The following is a 10772-nucleotide window of genomic DNA, read 5'->3' on the forward strand; positions in this document are numbered from 1 at the left end:
AGTTTCCAGCTGTTTTCAATCCCAGCTGCACTTCACGAAGGGAGCCTCGGGCATTGATGTTTTGTTGTATGTACGCAAAATGGAAATTTAAAACCTCCTCTGGCTTATTCACAGGGATGCAGGGATGGGAAGGTTTGAGGAGATTCGCTGAATAATTACTATTATTGTTTTCATGTGACCGGCATCCGGACCGATTCAAACACAGTGTTACTGTGGTGAGGGGAGACTGCGCATGCAGAAAAGCACCACCCACATCCCCACCTGGCAGCTGCATAGTAAAAGCGTGCCTTGCACGAGCGGCACCAGGTGAAACAACAACCCTCACCTCGCCTGACCAACGCCTCCGGCAGAATGTCCTGCTGACAGGCTGGGGCTGGCTGCTTTGTCGTGTGCACAGGGACTGTGCTGAGAAACTCATGTGCAAAAAGACATCCTCCCATTGCCTGGCTGTACACCACTGCCCCACTCCCAGCCTTTGCCTGTCGCCAATCCCTGCCCCGCACCATCGCAGCCCTGTGCTTGTGAGAAAGGAAGAACAGGAACCTAGGCGGGCGAGACAGGGCAAGGGTGGGATGCTGGCATGGGAGACGGCGCTGCCACGGGAGGAGCGGCCGCTGCACCGGCCTGCTTTCCACGGACCAGCCAGGAGGTTTGGCAAGGGTACCGGCTCTGGCTCTTCAGGGCGCTTGTGTTTTCACTAACTAGGTCAGCTCCTGCAGGCCCTGGCTTAACAAGGGACTCTGCTTTGACAAATGGTCCCACACAGTGTTCTGATTTGGTTCTCTGTTGCTCCAGCAGCCTCACCCACTATCTCACAGGCCTCCCTCTCCCACTTCCCCCATTGCGGTTTCTTTCCCTTCCTTCCCTATCGCCTTTTCTCAGCCTTCTCACTGAGCTGTCAGGTGGGGAACCTCTGCTCCTCCCCTCGTTTCTTTCTTTTCAGACTTTTGACTTCTAGAAACACAGAGCAGGACTTCCTGAGGAGTAGTGACTCTTAGAAATGCCCCTTACAAAATAAAAACCTACGATGTATTCCAAATGAGGCAGAAAAATCTCATTCTTTTTCTTTCTTTTCCTTCTTTCTTTTTCTTTTCTTTTCTTTTTTTTTTTTGAGACAGAGTCTCACTCTGTTGCCCAGCCTAGAGTGAGTGCCATGGCGTCAGCCTAGCTCACAGCAACCTCAAACTCCTGAGCTCAAGGGATCCTCCTGTCTCAGCCTCCCGAGTAGCTGGGACTACAGGCATGTGCCACCATGCCCGGCTAATTTTTTCGATATTTTTTTAGCTGTCTATATAATTTCTTTCTATTTTTAGTAGAGATGGGGTCTCGCTCTTGCTCAGGCTGGTCTCGAACTCCTGAGCTCAAACGATCCGCCCACCTCGGCCTCCCAGAGTGCTAGGATTACAGGCGTGAGCCACCTCGCCCGGACGTAATTTTTTTTTTTTTTTTTTTTTCTATTTTTAGTAGAGATGGGGTCTCGCCCTTGCTCAGGCAGGTCTCGAACTCCTGAGCTCAAGCGATCCTTCTGCCTTGGCCTCCCAGGGTGCTAGGATTACAGGTGTGAGCCAACATACCTGGCCTATTTTTCTTTATTGTCTAGTAATGCCAGTATCCCTATTAAGTAAAACTAAAAGCTAACATTTATTGGCTGCTGATTATGTGTTGAGCACTGTTCTCACTTTACATGTCATTGGGGATGCTGTGGCATGCCACGCAGATCCCCTCTTTGGGACTGTGGCTGTCATCTCCCAGTATGTTCTCTGTTACAGGCTCCCTCCTGGAGTTGCTCTCGACAAAGGGAGCTGGCTGGCTTAAGGCTAGGCCATCTTTTGGGGCAGCTGCTTCTGTGCTAAGGCCGGTCCCCATGGTTCAAAGGTAAACAGTTCTGAAAGGACAACTGTGCCCCAGAGCAGCCTCTGGGGCCAGCTGGATCTCTGTTGAAATGGCATAGCCTTCAGCTCCTCCCTCTGCCCAACCCTGATTCCTTCACTCCCTCTCAGTTCCAAGAACTCTCCCCAGTAAACCTGCTGCATGCAAGTCTCTGCCTCAGAGTCTGTTTCCTGGGGAACTTAAACTAAGAATTAACTTGCTTAATCCTCACAACAACCTTATGAGAAAAGTGAATCAGTGTTCTCTTCTTAGAGACAAGGAAATTGAGGCATGGAAAGGATAAGAAGTTTGCCACGGTCTCCCATCAGTAACTGGCAGAGCCATGACTTGAAACCTGAAAATCTAGCTCTAGACCTGGTACCATTAACCTCACATGCAGCCTCTATTAAGCAGTCCCAACGAGTGTTGGGGGAGCCTTTGTGGGAAGATGAGGAGGGAGGCAGAGTATTTATAACCTTCATCTCAGAGATGGAGACATTGAGCTAGCAACTGCTTAAACCCAGGATCATTCATTCGCCAGTTACAGAGATGGAGGGATTCTAACATTTTTTCTTTCTTTTTCTTTCTTTCTTTCTTTTTTTTTTTTTTTTTTGGCGGTGGAGAAAAAGCATGGTCTATTGGTATTTGAATTCTGGCACCAACACTTACTGGCTGGATATATTTAAGCAATTTATTTACCTGAGGCTTAGGTTATGCACCCGGCACACAGTAGGTGTTCAATAAAATCGTCACCCCTTCCCCCATATGTCTGCTATTTCCAACTCTGATCTTGTGCAAGTCTCTTTAGCTTTCTGATTCTCAGTTTTCCTCAATTATAAAAAGATGATGAGGATGCTGAAGAGCTTACTCAGCCCTGTGTGCACTGGGGTAGGAGCACAGTAAGTGGTAGTTATCAGCATAATCATGACGCTGTTTTGCCCGAGTCGCACCCTGTGCTCCCGTTCTTCAGAACCCACCAGGCTCAGATTTTCCTGTGACTGACACCCTGTGAGCCTCCCAGACCCACCACCCCCACGCAAACCCTCCTGACACGGCTGTATCGGTTTCCTGCTTTTGCTCAAAGTCGGCGGGGTTTTTTTGCTACTAAACTGGCACGTCCCGTCTGCCAGCCACTTCTCTGTCGCTTCTGCGTCCCCAAGCCGGCGGCCCGGCGGAGGAGGGGACAGTCCCGCGGGGCTCGGGCCCCTGCTGGGAAAGTCTCGCCCCGCCCCGTCGGGCTCCGGGCCCCGCCTCCGCCTTGGCGGCGCCCAGCCCCGCCCTCCGATTGGTCAGCGGCGCCCGGCCCGCCCCGCCCCCTCCGAGGGGATAAAAGCCGCGGCGCCGCCGGCTGGGCGCGTGCAGACTTGCAAACCTGTCGCAGTTGACAGGCTCCCCTGCTGCCGCCGCTCCTTGCTTCCTCGCGCTCGCGGAGCCCACCGGAGCCCGCCACCATCCTCCCCACGACGTGCTGCCCGGCGCCCGCAGCCATGTGCCGCACCCTGGCCGCCTTCCCCTCCACCTGCCTGGAGAGGTAAGAGGAGCTTGTCCAGCTGTCCGGAGAAAGAGTCCAAGTCCCATCAACTCCTAGACAGTGGCGGTGGCGGTTTGGGAACGAGAGCGGGCAGGGAGATGGGGCGCTAGAGACTTGAGTGGAGAAGTAGAGACCAAGTTGGTGCCACGTGCACCAGGAGCAAAGAGAAGGGAAGCAGAGGGCTGGCATCTTGCTGCTGTCCCCATCCTCCGACAAACCGCAGTCTTTCTCAGTGCCCTGCTGAAGACCCGGCGGCAGGAAGACCACGTTGGCATCTCCAGGCAGAACTGAGTGTGCCCGTTTCTTAGGCACTTGGTTTTCGTTCCACAGCCCAGAGCTAGGAGCATGGCCTCCTCTGCCCCTAGGAAGGCAGGGAGATGTGTTTTGGGGTCCCACTGGTGAGGGTGTACCCACTTCCCAGGGGGAACAGCTTCCAGTCCTTACTGGAGCTGGCGGCTGGGAATGAGAAGGTAAAAATGAAAGGCAGGAGTCAGTTTCCACACAGTCCCAGAAATACTCCTGACAAACCTAGAGGATGCTGGTCTGCCTTCTGCTAATTCAGCAGGCACAAAGACACATCCGTGTGACTTAAGTAGGGAAAAGCCTATCTATGTAGTGCTGAAAACTCAGGAAGTGTAAGATCTACCAAGGCACAGCTCAAAAATTGCTTTTGTTGCTTGGGGGTTGATGATACTAATGAGAGAAGCAGTGTTTGGGCCTTGGGAAGTTTGGGTGGTGCCAGCCAGAGCTCCTCTGGGACCCCATAAACTCCTACACACTGGCACTGTGGAGTAAACAGAGAATCCCTTCATGCTCATGCTTTGTCTTTCAGAGCCAAAGAGTTCAAGACACGGCTGGGCATCTTTCTCCACAAATCGGAGCTGGGCTCTGATACTGGGAGTGCTGGCAAGTTCGAGTGGGGCAGTAAACACAGCAAAGACAGGTAAGTTCTGCTGACCTGCCCAGGGCTTCTAAAGGGGAGCGAGCCAGATTTAGGAAAAGAGTCATGAGAAGGAAAAGACAAGGAGAAAATAAAGCATGCTAGGTGGACCTTGGCGACCCCTTCCTGGAGACTGTAGTGGGACGTGTTGCTGGTCGCTTGGTTCATGGGTGAGTGGGCAGGTGGTCCCAGGGCTCTAAGTTCACCAACGGATGATGGCACACAGGACACGAATGTCTAGTTACCAGAGTCCCATCTGGAGGTGTCATTTGCGCATGCATCCAGGGCCAGGACAGGGTCCAAGACTTGAAGTTTTTATTAATGACTCTACTTGCATTAGCAAGCCCCCTGCCTAGAAGCCCTTTCATATTGACCGTCAAGGGTGCCAGGCTCTGGGGTTATGGGTAGGTATAATTTCTATTTATGAGGCTCTTATTTCCTTGGGGAGGTGTACAAAACAAAGCTCTGAGAGTCAAGGGGATAGAAGCAATTTTTGGACAGAGAAGAGACAGCTTTAGAAATATTGACTGAGGACTAAAGGGTCCTAGGCTTCAGTTTCCGGTTGCTGAACTGTCTTCTAGAACTACGGTCCCCAACCCCTGGGCCAGGGCTGCACATCACTGCCTGCGCTCTGCACGCCCCCAACCCCCCAGTCCGTGAAAAAATTGTCTTCCATGAAACTGCTCCCTGATGCCAAAAGGGTTGGGGACCACTGTTCTAGAAAACACCACTGCTGCCTCTAACTCCAACGAAGAGTTTGTGGAGTCAGCTTCAACAGTCACCAAGCAAGCCTTTGTGTGAAATATGCAGCTTCAGAGTTCTGGCTAGGATTTGTGCTATGCTTTGGTTTGTTGATTTTTTTTTTTTCAATTTTAAAATCTTGGCTCACTTTTTTTCTTTCTTCTTCTTTTTTTAGTAGAAATTTCTCAGAAGATGTGCTGGGGTGGAGAGAGTCGTTCGACCTGCTGCTGAGCAGTAAAAGTGAGTAGGATCCTGTTGTGTCTGTCTGTGGGTGGCACGTGTGTGTACTCAGGTGCTTTGCAGCCAGCCAGGGATGCTGAAAGCATGAACAAAATAACAGTAGTAGTGATAATACTAATGATCCCCTGGTGTGCCAGCCTCTATTCAGAATACAAAGCCAGGTCCTCGTGCAAGAAAACGATGTTCTAAAAATAGAGCCATTAACTGCAATTGCTGTCCTTTCTTCCTTTCTTCCCTGCTGCCCTCCCGGTCTGACCTGTTTTCTCCCCTCTCTCCACGACTGCAGATGGGGTGGCTGCATTCCACACTTTCCTGAAGACAGAGTTCAGCGAGGAGAACCTGGAGTTCTGGCTGGCCTGTGAGGAGTTCAAGAAGATCCGATCGGCCACCAAGCTGGCCTCCAGGGCTCAGCGGATCTTTGAGGAGTTCATCTGCAGCGAAGCCCCTAAAGAGGTCAGAGCCCAACATGTTCCACGAGTCCTCCAGACCCTGCCTGCTCCTTCCCCGCTGAGAGTCAGGGATAGAGGGGAGTCAGCAGGGAAGGACTGGGTTAGAAGTAGAGTGGCATTATTTGGCACAGGGCCCAGTGGACTAGGAAAGCCAGGCTCCGTGCTACTCCTGAGTTCTGTTACCCTCGGACTCACCGTGGGGCAAGATAGGTTGGCAGGGTTTTGGGCTTCTGCCCATACCCACCTTTGTAAACCTTTTTAGAAGCTCAACCCACTTGCCAGCTGGGGAGACAAGGTCATCGTAGGGACCTTTTGTAACCTGGCTCTGTCCCCTGGCTGACCTGCCGCAGGCCTGCAGGTCTGTGGTCTGGGAACCCTTGGCAAGCCAGCCTCTCCTCCTGGCTGCCTCCGTGCGGCAGCTGCATTCGCTAAACACGGCGCCACCTGGTGGAGAGAGCAAAGTAATGCCTTGCTTTTGTACTTCTGTATTTTGTTTCCTGACCATTGTTATTTATTCCACATTATTCCGTAAAGATACACTGAGCACCAGTTACATTCAAGGCAAGGTTAGAGTCCCTGAGGATAGAGCAGTGAACAAAACAAAGTCCCTACCCTAACGGAACTTACATTCTAACGGGAGAAGATGCCCGTAGCCCATTAAACAAACACATGCCAGGTGGTGCTCTGATCAAGCTAAAGCAGGAACTGAGAGATAAGGAGTACCAGAGGTATGGCCTGGGAGGAGTGAGGTCTGCCCATTTTATAAAGGGAAGTCAGGAAAGGGCTATTTGATACATTGACGTGGAGCAGAGATATGAAAGAATTAAGGAGGGAAGAACATTCTAACACAGGAAATAGCAAGTGCAAAGGCCAGAGCGTGGCTGTCATAGTCAAAGGACAGCAAGTGGCCCCTGTGGAACAGAGTGAGAGCAGGAGGTGAGGTCAGAGAGATGACAGAAGGCCAGGTGTGGGCCTAGCAGGCACTTCGGCTTTCCTCTGAGAAGACAATAGAGGTGCCACCTGTTTTGTTTTTTCTTTTTTGTGGGGGGGACAGAGTCTCACTCTGTTGCCCCAGCTAATGTGCAGTGGTGTCATCATAGCATCATAGCTCACAGAGCAACCTCAAACTCCTCGGCTCAAGTAATTCTCCTGCCTCAGCCTCCTGAGTAGCTGGGACTACAGGAACAAACCAGGATGCCTGGCTAATTTTTTTTTGTAGCGATAGGGTCTCGCTCTTGCTCAGGCTGGTCTAGAACTCCTGAGCTCAAGCGATCCTCCTACCTCGGCCTCCCAGAGTGCTAGGATTATAGGCGTGAGCCACTGCACCTGGCCCAGACCTGGGTTTTAAAAGGCGCACCCTAGCTGCTGAGTGGAGAACAGACAACGGGTCGTAAAAGAAGCAGAGAGACCAGTTAGGAGGCTCTGGCACAAATGCAGGGGAGAGATGATGGTGCCTTGAGCCAGCGTTGCTAAGGAAGGGGTGAAAAGTCAGATTTGAATACATTCTTAATATATTCTCATGCTAATTCTGAGAGAGTGGAGGACAGACATCAGATCAGATTGGGGACAGGCCCAGAGTGGAAAAGCTGGTTACTGATGGACTCAGGACACCCCAGGTCCTTGACGCCCTGCCTGCCATGCCAGCCTGCCCTCCCTTATCCGCCGGACCCCCCGCCTCACCCACTTGCCTCCCCCTCACCCCGTACTTGCCCTCCTTCCCACAGGTCAACATAGACCACGAGACCCGGGAGCTGACAAGGACCAACCTGCAGGCTGCCACAGCCACATGCTTTGATGTGGCTCAGGGAAAAACACGCACGCTGATGGAGAAGGACTCCTACCCGCGCTTCCTGAAGTCCCCTGCTTACCGGGACCTGGCTGCCCAAGCCTCGGCTGCCTCGGCGTCGCTGTCTGGCGGCAGCCTGGCTGAGCCCTCACACACCTGAGCCTCCGTGCGGTGAGGAGGCCAGCGAGAAGAGAGGTCGAGTCACTCATCCCTGAGGCGGCTGCCCCCGTGTGGGAGGCAGGTTCTGCAAAGCACGTGCAAGAGGACAGTGCAGGACAATGCTGTCCCGGCAGCCTGTTTGGAAAGCACCAGCCTCTCCTCAGATACTGTGGGACCCGATTCCATGTGCCCGGGGAGGTCCCCCGCTCCCAGGCTCTGTGGATAAGGGCTGACGACAAGGGGTGTGGGGCTCCGGGGAAAAGAACGGGGGTGCAGGCGTTAGCGCTTGTCCTCTCTGGGGAAGGAAGTATTCCAAGGTGGACTAGGAAACGTGCGGATAAAGGGAAACTTGGAGAGGGGCACAGACCCGCCCAGATCAGCTGTTTTGCCTGTTGATTGGTTGTCACGTCCTGTTTTCCTAATTCCCAGACAGTCTGGGCACGGAAGGGGAGGAGGGTGTGGAGCCTTCCCCTTCTGCCCTCCTCCCCTGCTTCTGGGCTGCCCCGGGATCCCTTAGCCTGCACTTCTTAACACTCTTGTGTGTCCAGCCTTGCAATCTTGTCAAGGCCAGCAAGCCGATGGGACTCTTTCCCCAAATGAGATTGTTATAGCTCAGACACTGGCCGGTGCGTGGAGAGCCCTTAAGAGAGGCCATCTTGCTCGTGTGAGATCATTGCCCTCCTGCAGGTGGCCCTGATCCTGCGTTTGCAGCAGGGTCCACCTGTGATCAGGCCTGCCAGAAGGGCTCTGGGCTCTGTGCTGCCCTTGAAGGTGGGGCCTGTGAGGAGACGGGGTTGTGGGGGGCAGCGGGGGAGGCCCCGGGAGCAGCTGTCCAGACCTCATGCCTGGCAGTGTGGAACGAGGGAGAAAAGAACCGTAGGAAACTGAACTCTCGGCAGTTCCTGAAAGTTCTACTGAAAGCTATATATTTGTGGATATGAGAACAGGGAAAAAGATGCCTCAGGATGGAAGGGGAGCCTCGTGTTCCTTTCCTGTGGATGTGAGGGGCACCACTGGGCTGCTGGCAGAGGTGGGGCAGGGACCACAGTGGCCCTTGGACAGACGGCGAAGCCGGGAGTGAAGCTGGGGGAGAGGCTGCTGGGAAGGGCGGGGCTGGGAGAGTCAGAACCTGCCTGTCACCTCAGGGCATCACCAAACACATCCCAGGGCTGGGGAGGTGAATGGACTGGGGCAGCCCTTATGGCCCCCGTAATCAACACTGTCCTCTGCACTGTGTGCTCCTCCAGGAGGAAGTTATTTAAGTATATTGTATTGTTTTGTGCCGATTGTCATATTATTTTTGTTACTGTTGTTGGTGCTGTTGCTGTTATTTATTATTGTGATTTCAGTTTGCCTCCATGGAGAATCGCAGCAGGCTGCAGCCTGGCTGTCTCCCTCTCTCCACCGGACTCTACCTCTGAACGTGCTGGGGACCTCTCAGAGCCTGGCAGGGACTCCTCACTGTTCAAATATTTATTTATTGTTGACACATGGAGCTGGTTTCCTAGATATGGATGATGTATGCAGTCACCCTTTCCCTGTTTCAGCATGTTATATTCTTGTAAAATAAAAAAAAGAAACCTCAAATAGGACATCCTGTCTCCAAGGGCTGTGTGGTCAGGGGAGGAGGGGAAAGGGAAGTGCTGGGAGGGGCTGGGGAGGGGCTGGGCGCCGGGAATTCCACAGGACGAGGGGGGCAGCTTCAGGGCGGAGGCAGCGCAGGCACCAGGGAAAGGAAGGCAACAGGTTCTCACTGTGGCCACTGTGCTGGTGACTTCCCTTAGCTGATGGCAGCCCAGCTGTGGATTAGCCTCGGCTCAGCCCACTGTCACTTCAGCGCCTGGATCCTTTGTCCGCCTGGCGGGGACTCAGCATGCGCCACCCCAGGTCTGTCTGTACCAAGACACAGCTTAGTGCCTCTTGGTCAAGTAGCCAGACAGGGGATGACTTTTGTAGCATTTTCACTTTTGTCTATTTTCAATTTGCATTAGTATTCTTTTATCATTTCATTTAAATCTGAGAAATTACCCTTTTATGATTTTGGAGAAGGCTCTGAGATGGGATGCATGGAGTCTCTGTGTACACGAGGTGGCTCCATTCCACGGGCCAAGAGAAGGAGAGCGTTGAGCTGTGCTTGCAAGAACTGGGGACAGGTTTGCAGGGATCAAAATCTGTTCTTCCCCGGCCAATTGCCTGTTTGTTCTCCTTTCTCATCCTACCAGTCCCTCTCATTTCCCCCCCTAGTAACCACTACTTAAAACAATTCTCTCTCCTCTGTTGAGTTAGGTATTTATATGCAGATCTGGAGCCGCCAGAGACTCCTTATATACTGATCTTTATCTCTCCCCTACTGGAAAGTGATCAGACTTGAGGAACATTGGGTAGAAAACCCCATAAAATCCCACCCTAAGCCCAGATCTAAGGGGTGACTGCTGTGAGTTATGCCAGGAGGGATCCTGACTTGAAGGGCCTGGGAAGGAAGATGGGGACAAGCACTGTGGCAGGCCCTGACCTCATTTAGTCCTTGAAACAGCTCTGTGAGGTAGGTACGATCACCCTGTAATAGATGACAGGGAGGGACTGACTGCCTAGGGCAGCCGGTTCGAGAGCGAGCGGCAGAGAAGATCTGAACTCAGTTGTACCATGGGGGTGTCCAGTCCGCAAGGGATGGGTGGAGGAATGAGACTGATGGGGGAAGGAGGGAGAACCCAGGGATTCAGGAGGGTATTAACACCCTCCCCTTCTTACTACTTTTCTTCCATTATTATGCCTTTTAATATGCATTTATCGAGCGCATTTAATACAAATCAGATCCAAATGGGTGGAGTTCAGCTTCTCGTCCCCAGCGTCCCTGAGACTTCCTCAAAGGAGTCTCTCCTCCTCTCCAATCTGGACATCGTAACTGTCCCCCGCCTGGCTTTGCTACCTCAGCCTCTCCCTGCAGCAGCTCATTTTCCACGCTGCGCCAGTTTTCATCCATAAAGCACCTGATCCGAGCCGAATTAAAACCCTCTGGTGGTTCGCTTTTGACTCTAGGCTAGAGTCCGGCTCCTACCA

At 52.7% G+C, this 10772-nt stretch overlaps 1 protein-coding gene across 2 annotated transcripts; it reads left to right on the forward strand.

The window, feature by feature from the left end:
* Window positions 1–3243: 3243 nt before the first annotated feature.
* RGS16 (regulator of G protein signaling 16) lies at window positions 3244–9301 on the forward strand. 2 transcript variants are annotated; one of them, XM_069459278.1, is made up of 5 exons: window positions 3244–3400; window positions 4233–4343; window positions 5257–5321; window positions 5608–5774; window positions 7495–9301. In XM_069459278.1, exons 1-5 carry the CDS (start codon window positions 3357–3359, stop codon window positions 7714–7716), a joined length of 609 nt encoding a protein of 202 aa, XP_069315379.1. In that variant the 5' UTR covers window positions 3244–3356; the 3' UTR covers window positions 7717–9301. The 2 variants fall into 2 exon arrangements, with proteins under 2 accessions (XP_069315379.1, XP_069315380.1); XM_069459279.1 differs by having other exon boundaries at window positions 5260–5321.
* Window positions 9302–10772: the final 1471 nt, after the last annotated feature.

The sequence above is a fragment of the Eulemur rufifrons genome, chromosome 27 (genome assembly GCF_041146395.1).
Source record: "Eulemur rufifrons isolate Redbay chromosome 27, OSU_ERuf_1, whole genome shotgun sequence".
Taxonomy (NCBI): Eukaryota; Metazoa; Chordata; class Mammalia; order Primates; family Lemuridae; genus Eulemur; species Eulemur rufifrons.